Source organism: Lytechinus pictus, chromosome 8 (genome assembly GCF_037042905.1).
Source record: "Lytechinus pictus isolate F3 Inbred chromosome 8, Lp3.0, whole genome shotgun sequence".
NCBI lineage: Eukaryota > Metazoa > Echinodermata > Echinoidea > Temnopleuroida > Toxopneustidae > Lytechinus > Lytechinus pictus.
In genome coordinates, this window is record NC_087252.1 from 39,853,735 (window position 1) to 39,877,096 (window position 23,362).

Below are 23,362 nucleotides of genomic sequence, written 5' to 3' on the forward strand. Positions count from 1 at the left end.
TCTCTAAATACTTATCTTACAAAATCAGTGATTTCCTAATCATAAAACAACAAACTAAGAAAACATCATGAAAAAAATCATCATAGTGGATTTTCCTTCAAAGGAAATTGAATATCCCGAAATAAGCATGTAAGTTTTATTTTCATATCACCACCGTGGTGACTTCCATATATCTCTTTTGAGTCAGAGTTTCATCATACAAACCGTAACCTACATATGGCTGGTTGACTATCATTACTTGGTGTCTATTTGAACGTCAACCACGACTTTCTATTTTACATGAAATCACACTGAGTTTAGTTGATGCCTTTTGCCATAGCAGAGTAATATAATCATCATAAATTTGTAAATATCAGTCATACTGCAGTATCACCAGCAAAAAATGGAAATGAAAAATGGGACCCTTTAAAAATGATGACATACAGGAAAGGAATATTATTGTACACTGTGTCACATAACTCTATTCTAGGTCCCGTTTCATGAAGACATAAAATAGCAAATGAACAATTTCTATAACAAATTTACTATAAGCCAATCAGAATGAAGGATTTCAGTAGCTTTTTACTGCTTATGCCTTTAATCCTAAAGTAGCTGTCACACCTGAATAAACGTACGCACGGATAAAAACAGTTTCATCATCCCATCATATTTATTTAAATCAAGAATTAACTTCTCGATAAGAAGAATCGCCATTTGTACCAATAAAAAATTGACCTTTTCTTTTTTTATTTTAGTCATGGATCTTTCTTCAACACCAGCAAATGATGTTTGTCGTCGCTGTCCAATCACACAAAATAAAAAGTACAACATTAAATCAAACATGGTAATAACAAAAGCAGAAGATATATAGGTAAAACGAAACACATTTCTGCGATAGTAATTATTATCACTATTGTTATCATTATTATTATTATTCGTGGTTTATTTCAAATTGCATCTCGAACCACTGGCTGAATTTCACATTTTCAAAAAAAAGATATAAATATGGTCATTACAACATGCACAACATCAGCAACAAAGTGTAACAAGTAATTAGAAGTAAATACATAAATGATCAATGGAGAAAGACTTCCGTATGGATTATTATCAAGAACTTTATAAAGCCGATTTTTTTTAATTAGAAAACAGGAGAATTATATCACTGAAGATTTTATAATTAACAACAGAAAACAAAATTTATCAATTTTTTAGGTTTTCATTTTTTTTAAAACTAATACTCGAGATGTCACAATTCATAAAATGCCATATTTATTAGGTAACATTTGATACAAAGTTTATAATCATTTCACATGGACTGCGCCTTTAATGCAACATATAATTAACCAAATCATTCATTCATCGATATTTAATTATAAAAAGCAGTTAATTGAATAGATATTACGTGACATAATTATGAAGAAGGTACCTTTATGCGAACTTGAATTTTGAAACTGAAACTCAAATCAATTCACTTAAAATAAATATTCACTTTCTTCCTTTTTTAAACAAAATATCATTTTTTTCAGTAAGAATTATACAAAAGTATTTTGTCATAAAAGTATAGATATATAGTATATCTGTTAACATAAGAAGGCGTTGTTCCCTGAAAGCAAGTCTTTGTGAATACAAATACGCAATACGAAAAAGGGAAGTTATCACGTCCAAAATAAATGTTTTATTTCGATTTTGAATGATGTATTTCTTTTCATAAAAAAGACCACAAGTAGTAGGGGGATATTTGATATTGTGCCCCCTAATATTTTAAGTAGGGGAGGGGGCGTCCCCCTGTCCCCATGGGGAAGGGATAGAGAGAGGGAGAAGTGAGCGGGTGAGCGGGCATGAATTTTCATTATTATGTCAATTAGATTCTTGTGAAGACAATATCCTCCTTACCAATTTGACGTCATTGTACGGTCCGATGCACGCCCTCAATTTTTATTCAGTTGAAACCAGTAGCATACTGAGCAGGAAAAAAATGAAGGCCAAACATAGCATATCGGGTAAAAAACAATAAAGGTTGCAAGTGAACGACAAAAACATTGATATTTTTAAGAATTTGTGATAATTTTTGACATGACATTCAGGAAATATTATATTTCATCCTTTTCCTTCTTTCTTGCTTGGTCGTGAAGCCTCTCCCCCATCTCTGTGTCATTTGCTGACACATGTCTAGGACATTCCCATGCCCTTGATAGGGTATGTTAATGTCATTTTTGTATCTTATAGTTAGGTATGAGCCCTCCAAGGTTTGACTCCATAAGAGCTTTATCAAGATCCACCATGACTCCCTCTTTGTCTTTCCATTCCTGCAATACCTCTTTGAAAGCAGCAGTCGAGTCCAGTAAATGTTTGGTCTTGACCTTTTGTGTGTAGTTGTAACCAAAACCCAATTCTTCGCAAATCTTGCTGTATTTTGCATCTGGTAGAAGGCCGGCTAAGTTGGTGATCTCCTCATCTGTTACTACTCTTGATCTATGAGTGTAAGATATAATATCAAGTAATATGTTTCAATTTTAATAAAAACAGATACAAACTAACGATTTTGATGATTCCGTTTCATAGGTTAAGACGAAAGGGAGAGAGATCAAAATATTTCATTAATCATTATAATGGTTTCAACTTGTTTACCTCACCTTATTTGCATCTAGCAATTTTAGAGAGCTTTCGCAACGCCACGCAAAGTCAATCCTAGCACACAGCAAATGTATTGAATATGCAAGACAAGCAGTAGCGTACCGTGACTCGGAGGAGACAAAGCATTGGGGGGGCAAAGCATTGTTCACAGACAATGCAGTGCCTCCCCCCCCCAGTGCTTTGTCTCCTGCGGTTCACGGTACGCTACTGAAGACAAGTCATAATGAAATCTAAGAGGTCTTTGTCGAAAATCAGTTTCGTCTGACCTTTCGGACCTGACGAAAAAATGTCAAATATATGTCGTTTGTCCAGAAATCATTGGACCTCTAGATAGAACAGAGCCATTATAATTAATGGACAAGTCCACCTCAACAAAAATTTCATTCGAATAAAAAGAGAAAAATTCAACTAGCATAACACTGAAAATTTCATCAAAATCGGATGTAAAATAAGAAAGTTATGACATTTTAAGGTTTCGCTTAATTTCACAAAACAGTCATATAGTAGACTTGTTAAGAGGTTGAACGCTGCATTTTTTAGTACAAATGTCCCACTTGGCACAAATGTTCCTTGAGTCAAAAGAAAAATTTTCATCCAAAGAGACACGCTGTATCTATGCAAATAAGCAAGTAATTTGCATAAATTTGCATATTATGTCGATATAGTAAAAACAAGTATTTCAGAATATATATTTAACGAGAACTGCCCTAAAATTGGACATAAAGACTTAGGGTAAGAAAGGGAAGAAAATTGTCATAAAATAATTGGGATATCCTTGTTTATTATTACCTAATTTACATAAATTATGCAAATTATAATTTAAAACAGAGTATTTTTTCATGAATCCTGAACTGTTTTATAAAAAACAGCAACTAATACACAATGTCAACATTCTACATGAAAGAGAATATATTAGCGAAAACATCGATATGCTTCATGACAGTATTAGTGTCTTAATTTGCTTAGAAAGAGGGCAAATATGTCAAAATGTATGACGTGATATTGTGCTAAAACGAGACCAAAACAACCTCTATGTCCAGTCACACTCACGAATCGGACAATAAAGCGATCAATGGTATGTCATTCGAGATAACACAATCTCAACACAATAGCTTCCATCGGCTTCTCGTATCGCTTTTGTTGGTGTGTCTGCCACACCATAATCTATGATACATACGGACAAAATGCATTTCGGTATCGGTAAAACACTATTAATTTTGTTTTATTTGTTTCTAATTTGTTTCTCTTGGAAAATTTACAGGAGACATTGCTTTGCAGGTTACTGCTTTAATGAAAGTCTGGCACATGAATCATGACGAATGTATCCTACCTCAATCCATATTTTAACTTTATTAAAATATATATCTTTTTGGAGACCCCGAGGTGGCAAAACTGCATCCCCCTGCATTCCCGCCACTTTACAAAACCAGTTTGACTTGTATAATCGACTTGGAAAAGACAGATGTATGAGACATCAGTCGACATGTTTCCTGAAGAAAGTTTTTTTTTTTTTTTTTAAGCCTACGCCCACGGGAGCCCTCCGAATTTACCCCATCCCCTCTCCGTATTTCGACTTTAAATAAAAAAACCATCGGCAAGGCAAATTGCGTTTTTTGGTATAATAAAGCAACTTTTATATCTATATTTTTATATTTACATTCATCATTATTGATATCATTATAATTATTATTAATATTATTATTATTATTATTATTACTGTTATTATTATTATTATTATTATTGTTCTGCCATTTGTAATAGTGCTCTAGCACAGTAAAGGCTATAACCCAACAGGAGCATGCCTAGGATACCCTCTCCCTTTTTGGTTTTATGTATTAAAAAATAGTTTATTGTCTTTAGAACTCTTAAAAGATTACTTTTGTTTGTATTGATATCTTGGAATAGATTGAGGAGAAAATACTCTACAACTGACATGTAGAGGAGCTGTGGTACATTGAAGAACAGCCACACAGCCCTTTATTGATTCCACTCTATGTTAAATTTAAATATTTTTATAGCCCAATCGGAAGAAAGATGCATTTCTACTACACAAAGTAAAGCCTCTTTGCATTCACCTCTTAAAAAAAAACAAAAAAACATAGAAGGCATTGTTTTATATCTCATAAAATAAGTTCGTGTACGTGACGGTGGCCTGTCGAAGTTGCCCAACCGTTTATTTTGTTTTGACAATATATATTTAGAATATCGTCTAAATGAAACCCTCATCTGGAAAAGGGCACTTATTAAAGGCAGCATCTACATTATATAGAGGAGGCCCTGGCACTGGGAAGAGGGGGCTGAAGCTTGTTAAATTTCTTCGGACCAAGATTTTACATTGAAACTTTTTTGCTTTTCAAATTTACATCAAGAAATTTAACAAGCAAATAAACAAAATTGATTGCACTACAAAATGAAGGGGTTTTTTTTGGTAACGTTTCTTTTTTTTTCCCCGTTTTTTCACATCTGCCGGAATTCCAGGGGGAGCTGTCTATGGAGAATAACACACGCAGCACAGCCCCCCCCCCTTTAGAAAAATCTTGTGGGTGCTTCAGCCTCCGCTTCCAAGTACCAGGGCCTCCTCTATATAATGTAGATGCTGCCTTTAATAAGTGCCCTTTTCCAGATGAGGGCTTCATTTAGACGATATTCTAAATATATATTGTCAAAACAAAATAAAGGGTTGGGCAACTTCGACAGGCCACCGTCATGTACACGAACTTATTTTATGCGATATAAAACAATGCCTTCTATGTTTTTTTTTTCAAGAGGAGAAAGTAAAGAGGCTTTACTGTGTGTAGTAGAAATGTATCTTTCTTCCGAATGGACTCTAAAAATATTTAAATTTAATATAGAGTGGAATCAATAAAGGGGTATTTTAGAGCTTACGTGTGGCTTTTCTTCAATGTACCACAGCTCTTTTACATGTCAATTGTAGAGTATTTTCACCTCAATCTATTCCAAGATATGAGTTCTAAAGACAATAAACTATTTTTGAATACATAAAACCAAAAAGGGAGAGGGTATCCTAGGCATGCTCCTGTTGGGTTATATCCTTTACTGTGCTAGAGCATTATTACAAACTGCAAAACAACAACAATAATAATAATAATAACAATAATAATAATAATAATAATAATAATATTAATGATAATAATAATATTAATATAGATAAATATGAAATATAAATATAAAAGTTGCTTTATTATACCAAAAACGCAATTTGCCTTGCCGGTGGCTTTAAAACACGATGTTTTTTTTTTCAGTGTCGAAATACAAATAGGGGATGGGGTAAATTCGGAGGGCTCCCATTGACGTAGGCTTAAATAAATAAAAAAAAACTATCTTCTGGAAACATGTTAACTGATGTCTCATACATCTGTCTTTTCCAAGTCGATAATACAAGTCAAACTGGTTTTGTAAAGTAGCGGAAATGTCGCGGGGTATGCAGTTTTGCCACTTCGGGGTCTCCAAAAGATATATATTTTAACAAAGTTAAAATATGGATTGAGGTGGGGTACATTTGTCATGATTCATGTGCCAGAGCTTCATTAAAGCAGTAACCTGCAAAGCGATGTCTCCTGTAAATTTTCCAAGAGAAACAAATTAGAAACAAATAAAACAAAATTAATAGTGTTTTACCGATACCGAAATGCATTTTGCCCGTATATACCATAGATTACGGTGTGGCAGACACACCAACAAAAGCGATACGAGAAGCCGATGGAAGCTATTGTGTTGAGATTGTGTTATCTCGAATGACATACCATTGATCGCTTTATTGTCCGATTCGTGAGTGTGACTGTGACATAGAGGTTGTTTTGGTCTCGTTTTCGCGCAATATCACGTCATACATTTTGACATATTTGCCCTCTTTCTAAGCAAATTAAGACACTAATACTGTCATGAAGCATATCGATGTTTTCGCTAATATATTCTCTTTCATGTAGAATGTTGACATTGTGTATTAATTGCTGTTATTTATAAAACAGTTCAGGATTCATGAAAAAATACTTTGTTTTAAATTATAATTTGCATAATTTATGTAAATTAGGTAATAATAAACAAGGATATCCCAATTATTTTATGACAATTTTCTTCCCTTTCCTACCCTAAGTCTTTATGTCCAATTTTAGGGCAGTTCTGGTTAAAAATATATTCTGAAATACTTGTTTTTACTATATCGACATAATATGCAAATTTATGCAAATTACTTGCTTATTTGCATAGATACAGCGTGTCTCTTTGGATGAATCCTTTTCTTTTGACTCAAGGAACATTTGTGCCAAGTGGGACATTTGTACTAAAAAATGCAGCGTTCACCCCTTTTTTTGCAGTTAACAAGTCTACTAATATTCACATCGTTGTCGGTATACATATGAGGAGACTGATGACATCACTCACTCACTATTTCCTTTGTATTTTATTATGTGAAATGTGAAAAATTCCCATTTTCTCCCTGTTGTCATGTGAAACAACGATTAATTCCTCCCTGAACATGTGCGATTATCATTGTTTAATATACTATTCGGTTCAATCAAGTTGGTCATTATTTTCAAATCTGTAAAAAATGAAATATTGTATAATTCAAACAATAAAAAAAACAAAAGAAATAGTGAGTGAGGGACATCATCGTCTATCTCATTTGCATGTCACTGTCAATGTTTTGTGAAAAATAAGCGAAACTTTAAAATGTCATAACTTTTTTTATTCTACATCCGATTTTGATGAAATTTTAAGCATTATGCTTGTTTGATTTTTCTTTATTTATTCAAGTCAACATTTTTTGAGGGTGGACTTGACCTTTAGCAATGCCTCTGAATAGAGTGATCTATCCGTATCTTTTTAAATGTTTACATATTTAATTTTGATATTTTGTTGTGATTTTATACGGTAAATAAAACCAAACCAAACCAATCACAGAAGAAAATTCACCGACCTTCGACAAATACTTCATTGTCATGAAGGGCATTCGGGAATACATTCTCTACGTTCCAGAAAGTGTTCTGCGCAACGGTTGTGAAATCCCCTACTGTGCGTTCAACAATATACAAATAGCGAATAGGCATGAGTGCAATGTTGCGAGATTTCACCCAATGCGAAATGATAATGATATTTATTCCCATGTCACCTATAGATTGAGTATTGGATCAAACAATCTTACAAATGTACAAAATCACCAATAGTATTTCATCAAGTAATACACAAATAGAGTACATTTTATCAAACTGAAAAAAATACAAATTTTAGCATTAAAAATGATTTGGTAATTACGGTTGAAATAGTATACCCTGAGGCTTCAAGAAAATAATCAAAATTGACATGATTAAAAAAAAGAAGAAAAATACAAGTAACTATCATCATATCTTTGGCTATTATACCACAGTTGAAAAACTCAAAACATTACATTTCGAGCGTAGCAAACTTTTAGAAAAATTGAAAATTAAGCCTACAGTTGAAATAATGGATTAATATCATGAAGCTTAAAAAAAACCCAGCTTTTAAACTTATAATTAACATAGCCTACACATTATGTTGAACAGAAGGCAAGTAATGGCATCAGCATATCATTGGCTATTATACTACTATTCATTAACAGCTCAAAATATTAAATTTCGAGCATGACATAATTAGAACGAAGCATGATTTTCTTACAAAATTTAACAAAGTTGGAACGGATGTCTGTTTTTTCACAATTAATTATATCTTTTAAAATAAAACTTTTTTCTTCAGCAAAAAAAGTACTGGATAGAGGAATTCATCACCAATTGATTGAATGCTGCATAATATACAAAGCCTCATGTTTCTTTGACGATTTTCATATCTTCCTCAGACAATAGGAAGCCGATGATTTCCACAGCGGAATCTACAAAAAGTGATTCTATCTTTTTTTATTTATATTGATTGGGTAACTTTCTAGACGAAGATTTTCTTTGAAAAGTCTGAGAGTTTTCGTTTATGAACGTAAATTATTCCTAGATCTCCAGCTTGTTTTATCTACTTTCTGCTCGAGGAATTAGAAATATCATATAAATTTGTCATGCCCAATCTATCCGAAAGAGTTTGCTTTATAAACCCTGCGCGTCTGCATTAACTAAGCGCATGCAAAGCGTTGAATCTCAATTTTGTATAGTGACGTCACATTTTCTTAACCCTTGCAACGGTATACAAATGATGCATGGGTTGTGCACAAGGGATGTTTGGCATGGTTTAGACCGTAATGCCAAAGTTACCGCGTGCACACAGTTCCACTGACCCACGGAAGAAACCCATGCATCATCTGTTTTATAGAAAGGAGAAATTTTATTGAATAAACTACAAAAATTAATAATTTATCGCATGCATGATAATTTCATGCGTCCGGTAATTTGAATTTACCGGACGCGTGACAAAATTTGTGTGAGGTGTAAATGGTGTGAGGGTGTAATGATGATTGAACGTGTGTGAGGTGTTAATGTGTGAGGGTGTAGTGATGATTGAACGTGTGTAAGGTGTTAGTGGCGTGTGGGTGTGATGCGATAGAGCGAGTGTGAGGTGAAATGATGATTGAACGTGTGTGAGGTGTTAATGGTGTTGGGGTGTGATGCGATAGAGCGAGTGTGAGGTGTTAATGGTGTGAGGGTGTAATGATGATTGAACGTGTGTGAGGTGTTAATGGTGTTGGGGTGTGAAGCGATAGAGCGAGTGTGAGGTGTAATGATGATTGAACGTGTGTGAGGTGTTAATGGTGTGTGGGTGTGATGCGATAGAGCCAGTGTCAGATGTAATGATGACGTAATTTCCTTTAGCAAGAAATTTATCCACATTGTCCTGGATTCGACCTAGGTGAGGTGAATGGGTACCCGGCAGGGTATTCCTTGAATGCATGAGCGCTGAAAGGCAGCTCGAGCTACAGCCGGGGTAATAATAATAACAACGCGCCTCGGAATAGAATATTTCTAGATAGATGGCGCTATATAAATGCCTATTATTATTATTATTATTATTATTATTATTATTATTATTATTATTCTTATTATCATTATTGAACGTGTGTGAGGTGATAATGGTGTGAGGGTGTAATGATGATTGAACGTGTGTGCGGTGTTAATGGTGTGTGGGTGTGATGGTGATAGAGCGAGTGTGAGGTGTGATGATGATTGAAATTGTGTGAGGTGTTAATGGTGTGTGGGTGTGGTGGTATTAGAGCGAGTGTGAGTTGGAATGATGATTGAACGTGTGTGAGGTGTTTATGGTGTGAGGGTGTAATGATGATTGAACGTGTGTGCGGTGTTAATGGTGTGTGGGTGTGATGGTGATAGAGCGAGTGTGAGGTGTAATGATGATTGAACGTGTGTGAGGTGTTAATGGTGTGTGGGTGTGATGGTGATAGAGCGAGTGCGAAGTGTAATGATGATTGAACGTGTGTGAGGTGTTAATGGTGTGAGGGTGTGATGCGATTAAAGGAGGTGCTACAATAGAATAGTCCATAGAAATTGAAAATATTGCAATATTCTTACAAATCAATCTGAAAATTAGGAGGAGGAATTACTTAATCTAAGAAAATATAGCCCTATCATCTATATCAACATAAATATTCGATAAAGGAATCTGGTAGCATAAAAACAACTGATTCACTAAAAAAGGAGTGTATGTAGATATACCTTCTTTTCAGTGAAATGCAACTCTCCAATCATTGTCCACCTTCAGTCTCAATCAACTAGGGCTTATTATATAATTAAAGGGAAAGTAAATGATTGCAACTTACTCAAGACTTTTTTCTATTTGTTGATGTGGTGTTTGACCTGTAGCACCTTCTAGTTGTCCTTCATAAAAGATGTCAAGAGAGAAGCAGCCAGGAATGTAATTATTGCTTAAGTATGCTTTCTTCCCAATATATGTCAATGATGAAAGACATGAAATTGTACATCCCAAAGCCGTGCCAGTAAAGATCATTTTATACTCAAGTCATCCCCCCCCCATCTATCCACATCTATATCTCTGTACATTATTGGAAAATGGCATTTTAAATAACAGAATGAATGGTATCTATGATAAACATGAAATGTTAATTCATCTCTTAATTTAAAATTATTGCTTTGAGAATACCCACCATAATGATTGGCTTTGCACTGTAATATGTTAAATGTCCTGCCAATGGATGCCATTGTTATAAACTTTAGAGCATGGATTAAAAGGAACATAATTACAATATTTCCAACGAAGAAAATACCTAGGTCATGAGGGCGAGGCGATCTGCTGAGAGATGTAAACCTTAATATACAAATAAGTTCCTCCTGTCGTTGTCCTTTCTGACCGACTTTCAAGTCCACAAGTGCTCTATCGGGTTGATTGGTCAGGTCCAACCTAAAGGACCTCATCCTGTCTGCTCCTCTCCATAAGTCGTTGTATTCGACAATCTATAAAAGACAGACACACAACATATATATATATATGTGAGGTGTTAATGATGTGAGGGTGTAATGATGATTGAACGTGTGTGAGGTGTTAATGGTGTGTGGGTGTGATGGGACAGAGCGAGTGTGAGGTGTAATGATGATTGAACGTGTGTGAGGTGTTAATGGTGTGTGGGTGTGATGTGTAATCATAATTGAACGTGTGTGAGGTGTTAATGGTGTGTGGGTGTGACTGTGATAGAGCGAGTGTGAGGTGTAATGATGATTGAACGTATGTGAGGTGTTAATGGTGTGAGGGTGTAATGATGATTGAACGTGTGTGAGGTGTTAATGGTGTGTGGGTGTGATGCGATAGAGCGAGTGTGAGGTGTAATGATGATTGAACGTGTGTGAGGTGTTAATGGTGTGTGGATGTGATGCGATAGAGCGAGTGTGAGGTGTGATGATGATTGAACGTGTGTGAGGTGTTAATGGTGTGTGGGTGTGTTGGGACAGAGCGAGTGTGAGGTGTAATGATGATTGAACGTGTGTGAGGTGCTAATGGTGTGTTGGTGTGATGTGTAATGATGATTGAACGTGTGTGAGGTGTTAATGGTGTGTGGGTGTGATGGGATACAGCGAGTGTGAGGTGTAATGATGATTGAACGTATGTGAGGTGTTAATGGTGTGAGGGTGTAATGATGATTGAACGTGTGTGAGGTGTTAATGGTGTGTGGGTGTGATGGGACAGAGCGAGTGTGAGGTGTAATGGTGATTGAACGTGTGTGAGGTGTTAATGGTGTGTTGGTGTGATGTGTAATGATGATTGAACGTGTGTGAGGTGTTAATGGTGTGTGGGTGTGATGGGATAGAGCGAGTGTGAGGTGTAATGATGATTGAACGTATGTGAGGTGTTAATGGTGTGAGGGTGTAATGATGATTGAACGTGTGTAAGGTGTTAATGGTATGTGGGTGTGATGCGATAGAGCGAGTGTGAGGTGTGATGATGGTTGAACGTGTGTGAGGTGTTAATGGTGTGTGGGTGTGATGGGACAGAGCGAGTGTGAGGTGTAATGATGATTGAACGTGTATGAGGTGTTAATGGTGTGTGGGTGTGATGTGTAATCATGATTGAACGTGTGTGAGGTGTTAATGGTGTGTGGGTGTGACCGTGATAGAGCGAGTGTGAGGTGTAATGATGATTGAACGTATGTGAGGTGTTAATGGTGTGAGGGTGTAATGATGATTGAACGTGTGTGAGGTGTTAATGGTGTGTGGGTGTGATGCGATAGAGCGAGTGTGAGGTGTGATGATGATTGAACGTGTGTGAGGTGTTAATGGTGTGTGGGTGTGATGGGACAGAGCGAGTGTGAGGTGTAATGATGATTGAACGTGTGTGAGGTGTTAATGGTGTGTGGGTGTGATGGGATAGTGCGAGTGTGAGGTGTAATGATGATTGAACGTGTGTGAGGTGTTAATGGTGTGAGGGTGTGATGTGTAATGATGATTGAACGTGTGTCAGGTGTTAATGGTGTGTGGGTGTGGTGGTATTAGAGCGAGTGTGAGGTGTAATGATGATTGAACGTATGTGAGGTGTTAATGGTGTGAGGGTGTAATGATGATTGAACGTGTGTGAGGCGTTAATGGTGTGTGGGTGTGACTGTGATAGAGCGAGTGTGAGGTGTAATGATGATTGAACGTATGTGAGGTGTTAATGGTGTGAGGGTGTGATGCGATAGAGCGAGTGTGAGGTGTGATGATGATTGAACGTGTGTGAGGTGTTAATATATATATATATATATATATATATATATATATATATATATATATATATATATATATATGTATATACACTGTTGGTCATATAGGTGGAATATTTTTTTTCACCAAATTTTCACAGCGTAATTATTACAACATGATTTGAATATGGCATTTATGGTGCATCGTAACCACTTTACTTTATTATTCTGCCTTTTACACACGTTTGACAGTGATATTTTACAAGTTTATGTCCTAAGCGATGGATGTCATGAGCATAGAACAACAATGACGACAATATACAGTAAATTAAAGGATCATGAGATATTTATTTTCCATCTCTCAGTTTTCCTGATGACTTCTTTTTTGTGATTTCATGGACAAATTTGCATCAAACTTGAGTCATTGTTCTTATACTCAGTCACTAGTATCGGGTATGTCCACCCCTGGCACGAACCAGCGCATGCAGACGTCGTGGCATGCTGTCCACTAGCTTGTTGATGACGTCAACAGGCATATCGTCCCATTCTTCCCTCAGAGCATCTGCCAACTCCTGCAGATTCTGAGGAATGACCTCTCTGTCGTTGATTGCTCGGCCTAGGGCATCCCATGCATGCTCTATGGGGTTCATATCCGGCGAACAAGCTGGCCATGGCAACTGTACGACGCCCTCTGCCTCCAGGAATTCCCTTACTGCAGCGGCCCTGTGCGGTCTAGTGTTGTCATCCTGCAGTCGGAAATTGTGCCCATACACTCGTCTTGCATATGGAAGACAGTGGAACTCCAAGATATCCCTGTAGGCGGCGGCGTTGACGTTTCCGTCCGGAACCACCAGTGGCGTTTTCCCTCCATAATGGATGCCGGCCCATATCATCACTGAGCCGCCTCCGCCTTGAGTCGTCTCGTGGATACATTCATCGCGAAGGTTTTCCCCGGCTAATCGACGAACTCGTTGTCTCCCATCCTTTCGGTCAAGGATGAACCGGCTCTCGTCCGTGAAGACCGCATGTTGCCAATGTCCTGGATGAAGCCTTCTGTGCTCCCTAGCCCAAAGAAGACGAGCTACTCTGTGGCGAACAGACAGGCGTGGACATTTGGTCAACCGTCTTGCTCGGTAACCATGTTGGAGCAATCTGCGATTAACGGTTGACCGGGAAACGTTGATCCCATGATATCTCCTCCACAAGCGACGAAGACGGCTCGTGGGCAATTTCCGGTTTCTGCGGCTGAAATTCAACAGTTGGCGATCATCTCTTCTTGTGGTCAATCTGGGACGTCCTGGAGATTTCCGTGGCCGCACATTCCCCGCCTCACGTTGACGTTTCAGGATCTTAGAGACTGCACTCTGTGATATCCCTAGGACTCCTGCGATATCAGTCTGCTTGTAGCCCTCCTGTCGCAGTGCTACCACTCTCTCGCGTATTGCTGTTGCCGTTGGACCAGGCATAGTCCAGGGAACGTCTCTACCGATTTTTATTTCAAATGGTACAAGGAACTCGAAAAAATGCAACCTTCTTATACACAGTGCTAAATCAGGGAAAGGGACAGAATATCATATGCATAGGCTTTTGTAGTCTACAACAAAAGAATTTATTACGTAATCAAAATTTCTCATGTTATAATGTCACCTGTGTAATGGGGAAACATTATGTAATATCTCAATTACCATTTTGTCTACGCTTAGCCTTTCAAATACCAACAAAACTGTCGATTTTTATTCAAAAATATTTTATTCCACCTTTATGACCAACAGTGTATATATATATATATATATATATATATATATATATATATATATATATATATATATTAAACTCCTGAAGAAGACGGAGGACCGTCGAAAATTCGAGTAAACAATAAAAAACTTTATTGGCAATGAAACCATTTTATTCAGCATTATTTTGTTATATATATATATTTTTCTCTCTCTCTCTCTTGGGATGTGCCGATGCTAAATCTATCATGGCCATGTCACAGCAAGAAGGACTACTATCTAATAGTTCTACTTGTTGTCGGGGGGGGGGGGATTCTGATAAATATCAGCTTGAAAACGTCAAGATTAAGGACGTGATACGAACATCAAAATTAGTTGGGGAAATATTCATTGTACTCTGCATGATTGATCTAAATATATGTTGCTTATGATGTGAATATACATGTATTATGTTAATTGTATCATCCTTAAATATACATAGGTGTATACAGCATATATATATATATATATATATATATATATATATATATATATATATATGGCCGAAAGCTTGTACAAATAAAAGTTGAAGAAATCCAGGCTACGTCTCTAGCTCAATGCTTTTTGAGCTTCTTCGCCAATATATATGTATATATATATATATATATATATATATATACATGTGTATATATACATGTGTATATATATATATATATATATATATATATATATATATATATATATATATATATATATATAACGATATTACGTTATTACAGTGCGTCCCACAAAAAACGAAACCGAGATTTATCGATGATTTATCATAACTTAATCACAAATACAATAGACAAATGACCTACCATTGTAAAGCTTAGAATCTCCTCTTTCATCTGAAATTACTTTATTATTTCTCTCTCACGCATGAGTGAGCAAAAACAATTTGAAGAGGGGATACCAACAAGTTATTTGGCGGGCCGTATCTGGGTTTCAAAAAGAAAACCACACTTTTAGAAAGTTCAATATCTGCTCTTTAATTTGATACCTTAATTACAGAAAACGGTCAAGAAATAACAAAGTTCTGGTTATTTGAAATAAGGCTTGAATTACAATAATTTCATAAAATGAAGAGGTTTTACAGGCTAGCGTTCAAACTCGCACGACACTACGTTTTGTTGACGATCAGCCATGCATTTATAAGTCTTTTGTTAACCATGCGATAGCTTCTGTGGGAAACCGGTGAAAACACGTTTATTTAAAGAAATTATGGAAATGCAAGCATTGTTTCGAGGGATCATAACGTTTTTACTTCTCGACCATTTTTTGTGATTAAGGTATCAAATAAAAGAGCAGATATTGAATTTTTAGGTATGTGATTTCCTTGTTGAAATTCAGATACCCCCCGCCAAATGAATTTTTGGTATCCTTTCTTCAAATTGTTTTTGCTCACTCATGCAGGAATGAGGAATAATCTAATTAATATTAGATGAAAGAGGAGATTCTAAGCTTTACATTGGTAAGTCATTTGCCTATTATATTTGTGAGTAAGTTATGATAAATCATCGCTTAATCTCGGTTTCGTTTTTTCTGGGACGCACTGTATATATATATATATATATATATATATATATATATATATAAAAGTTGAAGAAATCCAGGCTACGTCTCTAGCTTCAATGCTTTTTGAGCTTCTTCGCCAATATATTACTCACTGAAGCACCCACGCAATGTTTAGGTCCTTGCTCATCACAATTGTATATATATATATATATATATATATATATATATATATATATATATATATATATATATACATATGTGAAATAAAGTGAACATTTCCTTTGCTTTTCAAACTTACCGCGTCTCCAACACGATCATCTTTAATGAAACAGGTCATTGTGACGTCCTCTTCTGTCACGTTGATTGGAAGTTCTGTTGCAGGATGAATAACATCAAATCCTACACGATTTTCTTTTCTCATTATCATCTGCCATAACAATCAAAACAATCAAATAATGGGATAGATTGGGTATATTTGTCCGTTGATAACAATTCAGGTTGAAATAATGATGGTAATAATAATAATAATAATAATTATTATTATTATTAATAATAATAATAATAATAATAAATCGCCTTCTTGGTCTTGGTCTCCCAAATTTCGTGTCAAGAGGTCCGCGAGATTTGAAAAAAAGGTCATGGAAAATGTTGGTCGAGATGGTTGAATCTGCGCTTCTCCAAATATTTAATCGGATTAATCTTTTAGACAGAACTTAAACTCAAATACGACAGACCGTCTGAGATAGAATGAAAATGTCATAATTACCCCTAAATTGATCTAAGAAAAATAAATACGAAATCTATTGTCCGATGTCATAATTTATTTTTAAGTTTGTTCTGCAAACATTCCAACCGTCAAATGTTTAGAAATGACGGTTTTTAAAAGGATTGATACCTCTTCGTTCCCTCGGATATCATCAAAGAGATGTACACGTAAAATGACGGGCACCCTTTCCACTGGTAGTGCCTTCTCGGCAAATGGCAAACAACACATTTGTTTCCCTCTGAAGAACAAACTGTTGATGAATCCCAAGCTAAACCAAGAGAAATGATCCATCTGCAGTCTTAGAACATCTTTCTCGATGATACAGTTTGGTATTCCCGACCTTGTAAGTAGGATTCGTTCCTTGACTTCAGCATCTAAAACAATGCCAAAATGGTTTAAAATCACGCAGTGCGTATCAAAAACGAAGGTTTGACTTTGAAATATTCATATGATATACATCATTTATCATATCCTGAAGCTCTTTCCCGGATTTACACATTGACATTTGTTTTCCTTTTTTGAAAACAATTGCACACTTCGTTACCAAGTATGCGTATAGCATTTTCATTCATTTGAACGCGGGATAAAAGAGCACTGTCGATCACGTTGATTAAATGTTTTTAGACGGGTCAATATACGACCAAAATACCCTTACCCGGAACAAATTGCAACAAATGATTTTTCAACGGGTTTTTTTTTTGGTACTATTTGACCAGAGGAATAACATACTAAAAATCTACCAAAATCCGCATCCGGGAAAGTGTTTATTTTCAAGATGGCCGCCATTCACTGAAAATGGATACAACTGACTCATTATCCACCCTAGAATCCTATTTCGGTTCATACTCCATGGTCTATACGGTAAAACAATCGTTGATACAGGCCAGAGTGAATTATAAGCCCTGTAGTGTATCTGGCAAATCCAAGATGGCGCCCAAAATGGCTGCCGTTGGCTGGAAATCCACAGTTCATCTAAGTGGCTTTAAGTTGTTTTTCATACAACGGTTTTAAGGGTGAAGTATTGTACATTGGAACAAGTTACAAGGACAGCCAGTGGTCTTAGGTGTCAAAAAATCCAAGATGGATTACAAAAATGGGGTTTTAAATGGCTCTTGACAATTAAAATGACATAGTTCATTTCATATCCGCCTGGGACATAATGGTTTTGTGTCTATACCATGGTTAAATGGGTCGAATAATACATTGGGGCAAGTTACAAGGACAGTCAGTGATCTGATATGTCAAAAAATCGAAGATGGCTTCCAAAAATTGATCTTAAAAATAGGCTGCTGGTACTTAAAGCGGACAAAGCTCATTTCATATCGGCCTGGGAAGTGTGATTTTGGTGTATAATCCACTGGTTTCAAGCGTCAATTAATACTTAAGGGCAAGTTACAAGGACGGTCAGTCGCCTGATTTGTTAAAAAAATCTAAGTTGGCTTCCAAAAATTGATTCTAAATTGACTGCTGTTACTTAAAGCGGACATAGCTTATTTCATATCGGCCTGGGAGGTGCGATTTTGATGTCTAAACCAGTAGTTCCATGGCTCAAAATGATATATTGGGACAAGTTTTAAGGCCAGTCATGACCCTAATCCATTATGGCTTCGAAAAAATGATTCTAAAATGGCCGCTGATACTTAAAAGTGGCACAGGTCATTTTATATCCGCCTGTGAGAAACGATTTCGGTGACTAAACTATGGTTTCAAGGGTCAAATTATAATTATGACAAGTTACAATAACAGTCAGTGATTTAGTATGTCCAAAATTCCACGATGGCTTCCAAAAATGGAGTAAAAAAATGTCTGATGTTACTTATAAACGGACATAGTTTGTTCAATATCTGTCTGGGGAATATGAGTTTGGTGTCTAAATCATGGTTTAAAGGGTCAAGTAACACACTAGGGTAAGTTACAAGATCAGCCAGTATGTTTAAAAATCCAAGATTGCTTTTAAAAAAATGGGGTGCAAATTGACTGTTGTTACATAAAATATACGTAGTTTATTAGAAATGCGTCCTGGAGGTATGATTTTGCTGTCTACACTAGAGTTTAAAGGGTCAAGTAATACATTCGGTTAAGTTAAAAGGACAGTCAGGTGTCAGGTATTTCCAAAAGTCGAAAATGAATTTAAAAATGGGGGTATTAAATTACTGTTCTTACATATAAGTGGATATAGAATATTACAAATACACCTTGGGGATAATATTTTGGTGTCTACACCAGGGTTTAAAGAGTCAAAAAATACTTTGGGACTGGTTACCATGATCTGAAGAATATGCATTTTGCCTTAAAATCGAAGGTGGCTTTAAAAAATGGGTTCTGAAAACAATGCTGTTACTTAAAATGGACATAGTTCATACAATATCCTTCTGTGAGAAATTTTCTTGGTGCCTACATTTAAATGCAAATGGATAAGTTATCGTTTCATGAGTTGGTAACAACACCCATTTTGATGAAATGTTAGAATCTGCCATGGATTTTTTTTTTGACAAAATGGAATACTAACCATTCTTGCTACTTGTCCGAATGTATTATTTGACCCTTCATACCAAAATTTAGACACAAACATTATTCTTACAGATAGATATTGTAGAACTCTGACCATTATTGCGTGATATGAGTCGTTTTAGATGCCTTTTGAAAACCCTCTTGGATTTTTATGGCAAACTGGACAACTGCATATATGTAACCAGTCCAAACGTATTATTTTTTTACTATGAAACCATAGTGTGGACACCGAAATCATATCTTGGTGGATTTTAAATGAACTATGTCCATTTTTTAACCCTAAATACCCCCCCCCCCTTATGATCTCAGCCGTCGATCGCGCGATCACGACGAAAATTGGCACGCGCATTACCCATGGCATTATCTACAAAACTATAATTTATCAAATTCTGCGCAAAATCTCATTGCTCATTAATTATGCTAATTTATGCGTAAAATCATAAGTTTGCTCTAATTAATAAAATAATGCCCCTAGAATGATAATTTTTGTTTATTTTTCAAAAATGTCAACATCATATTTATTTTCTTACGTATTCTATTGTTTTCTAAATTTCTTATGTATTTCCTTGTTTTTCGACTTTTTTCCCCTTGTCTTTACAATGGAAATTGTCGGGGACTATATTTTGATCACAAACAAGATAAAATTAATTGATTTTAAGCAGTAAAAGGAAAAATAATGATACATTTTATGAATTTTGGCTATAAACACTATTTGCATTGGATTTGTACACAAATTCACGTTTTTGAGTAATTTTGGGTTTACATGCTCTTACCAAATGTTGCGTAATTTCAAAACCGCGTAACCAGGGGTCGCAATTTTGGTCTCAAAAGTTGTGCGAGACTTGAAAGTAAAAATTCAGCGAGCGAGGCGGTCAAAAAATTTCGAGCGGCGGATTTATCACGACAATCGTCGGGGGAGGGGGGCTGAATCAACCCCCCCCCCCAGTCTTCTTAGGGTTAAAGGAGCAGCAGTCATCTTAGTCTCCGATTTTTTGGAAGCCACCTTGGATTTTCGACACAATGAACCACTGACTTATTGTAACTAATTTTCTGACTTTTAAACCTATGGTGTAGACATCAAAATCCTATGTTCTTGACGGATGTTACATGAACTATGTCCATTTGTAAATACCAGCGGCTAATTTATACTATCTTTTTAGCCGCTGTGGACTTTTGAACATACTTGACTACCCATCGTCCTTGGAACTTATCCCAATGTATTATTTTGACCCATTTAACCATGGTATAGGCACAAAAATTGCATTCCCGGATATTGAACAAACTATGTTGTTGTTTTTTCTATAAATAACAATAGCATTTTTAAATTTCATTTTTGGAAGCCATCTTGATTTTTAAGCATACTGGACCACTGACTGTCCTAGTAACTTGTCCCAATGTATTATTCAACCATTGGAACCATGGTCTAGAAACCAAAATCTCAGGTGGATTATGAGCTATTTCCATTTTAAATATTAACAGTGATTTTAAACTCCATTTTTGGAAGCCATCTTGGATTTTTGGACACACCAGACCACTGGCCGTCCTTGTTACTTGTCCCGATGTACTACTTCACCATTAAAACCATTGAACAAAAACCAAATTAAAGCCACTAAAGTAAGTAATAGTTGAATTTTGTATTTTTTTGCCTACGGCAGCCATTTTGGGCGCCATCTTAGATTTTCCTGGTACACTGGAGTGCTAACATTCATTCTACCTTCCATCAATAAATTCGTTTACCCACTGGACCATGGAATATGAATGTAAATAGGATTCTAGGGTGGATAATGAGTGAGTTATATCCATTTTCAGTGAATGGCGGCCATCTTGGACGCTATCTTAGAAATAACTACTTTCCCATGTGCGGATTTTGGTAGATTTTTAGTATGTTATTCCCAAGGTCAAATACTACCCGAAACAGTTGCAAATCATTTGTTGCAATTTGTTCCGGGTCAAACTATATATTGACCCGTCTATTTGCTTACGGCATATGTGCCGTGGCCGAGGATCAACCCAGGACTTTCCATGTACAGTCAGGTGCTAATGCCACGGCATTGGTCTCTTTAACACTAACTAGGCCGGGCTTTTTGGGCTCTTCTGTGGCCGGGGGGGGGGGGGGGTGATTCAACCCCCCCCCTGAGATCTCAGCCGCTGATCGCGCGAGCGCCGCAAAAATTTGCACGATGGTAGTGTGCGATGTAATCTACAACGCTATATGGTAAAATTTCCCCCCAAAAATGAGATTTTATTTTATATGAATTAATTATGCTAATTTATGCATAAGTCATACTTTTTGCTCTAATTCACTAAATAAAGCTCCTAGAATGCTAATTTTTGGTAAAAATATTCTTTGTAGCATTCTTAACAATCACAATTTAAAAATCTTTGGTTTGGAAAACATTTTCTTATGTATTTTATTGTTTTATGAATTTCTTATGTATTTCTATGTTTTGAAACCTTTTGTTTTTCTTTGTTTTTTTCGCCAGATTTATTGCACAAACTTTTTGAAGCATAATTGTGCTGAAATCAATTGATTTGAATTTATGAATAAGATGAGAAAACTCAATTTGCATTGATTTTGTACACAAAATCACGTTTTGGAACAATTTTTGGTCTGACATGCACTTACGAAATGTTGCGTAATTTCGGGCGTCGTAAATTTGATCTCAAAGGATGCGCGAGACTCAATAAACTCTGCGAGTGGCGCGGTCAAAAAATTTCGCGCGGCGGAATGATCGCAGAAAATGTTGAGGGGGGTTGATTCGACCCCCCCCGGCCTGTTTAGGGTTAAACGATTGACGATATGGCTGTCTCTCCGCTTGAGTGAGCAACTCTTACTTTTGAAAATTTTGCGAAACATGATTTGAACAGATCTTGGAAATATTTATATATAAAAAGGAAAAGTTAACCATGAAGAGACTGTGGAATTTAGCTGAGAAGATTGATTTGAAGATATCCACATCCTATCCAACCTGTTTCCTTGGTCAAAACTCTCCCTCGAGCACAATTGCCCCCTCCCCTATACACTTGGATAATATTGATGATATATCTTTTAGTGTAGCAATGATTCACATGAAATAATAGGCTTATGTTTTCGTCGATTTCCTTTGTAATAGCTGGGTTTTTTTTTTTTTTTTGAGAAATCGTATGGAATGAGTGAATGTGAATTGTTAATCCCCGCCTTGAAATGACAAACTTAATAACAGTGAAAAAAAAAGACTGGAGAGGAGATGTCTGGAATAAAATTTTGTTTACATTGATTTGCTGCCTTTAATGTCCTCAGTTCAACTGCTAAAAAACAACCTAAAGGTTATCTCTACCTCGGCTAAAAATGTTCATTCGGGAAAATATTCTGCAAAAATAAAAACACTTTAAATTAGTTATTTGAGCGAATACAAAAACATCGCAATAGGCGAATTCATTGAGCACAACAAAGTTATATATATATATATATATATATATACACACACACACACACACCCTCACACAGTGCGTATAAAAAAAGTTTACACTTTGAAAAAGCCCTGGGAAATAAAAGATATACATCATGCGGTAAAATTTTCACATATAATCTTGGGTTTGGGTCTCATCTATCCAATGAAAGTAAAAGTTTTGACAGAATGTTCACTTGAGTGAGCACTGTGTATTTTTGTAAAGCTCGCAGAAATCTGTTTGCGCAGAAATGCTCATTTTCACGCTGTGTGTAGGGGAAAGGGCGAAGTCAATCTTAACCTGCAAAACATTTCTCATACATTTTCCTTGCACTTTTAGTCAATTGAAATAAAACGGATACATGTTCAAGCATATTGTAACAATTTTGCCACCCAAATTGAAATGTTAACCCTTAGTAAGCACAACCTTTACCTTTTTTGTGCCAGCTGGATCTTAGGACATAACTGAATCTGAACAAAAGTTTATATCAGACATCTCCAGCATTTTTCACTAAGTTTTAATAATTTAAAATGGGTTTACATTTCATTTTTCAAGCCTAAGCCATTTCATGTCAATCACAGCTCATTGTAAAGCAAATATCGTCACGATGGCCTCGGTGTGTGGCGGAGTGGGGTGGGGCGCAATGCTCTCTTCGAAATGTTT

General features: G+C 36.1%; 1 protein-coding gene across 1 annotated transcript in view; it reads right to left on the minus strand.

Annotated features, from left to right (window-relative positions):
- Positions 1-630: 630 nt before the first annotated feature.
- LOC129266951 (uncharacterized) overlaps positions 631-23,362 on the minus strand; it is a 35,896-nt gene continuing 13,164 nt past the window's right edge. The window contains exons 7-11 of the mRNA XM_064104076.1: positions 16,889-17,133; positions 16,292-16,420; positions 10,823-11,009; positions 10,358-10,415; positions 631-2,451 (exon numbers count right to left, since the gene is read on the minus strand). Of these exons, the coding sequence (XP_063960146.1) occupies positions 2,187-2,451; positions 10,358-10,415; positions 10,823-11,009; positions 16,292-16,420; positions 16,889-17,133 (884 nt within the window). The 3' untranslated portion in view covers positions 631-2,186. The remainder of the gene's footprint in view (positions 2,452-10,357; positions 10,416-10,822; positions 11,010-16,291; positions 16,421-16,888; positions 17,134-23,362) is intronic.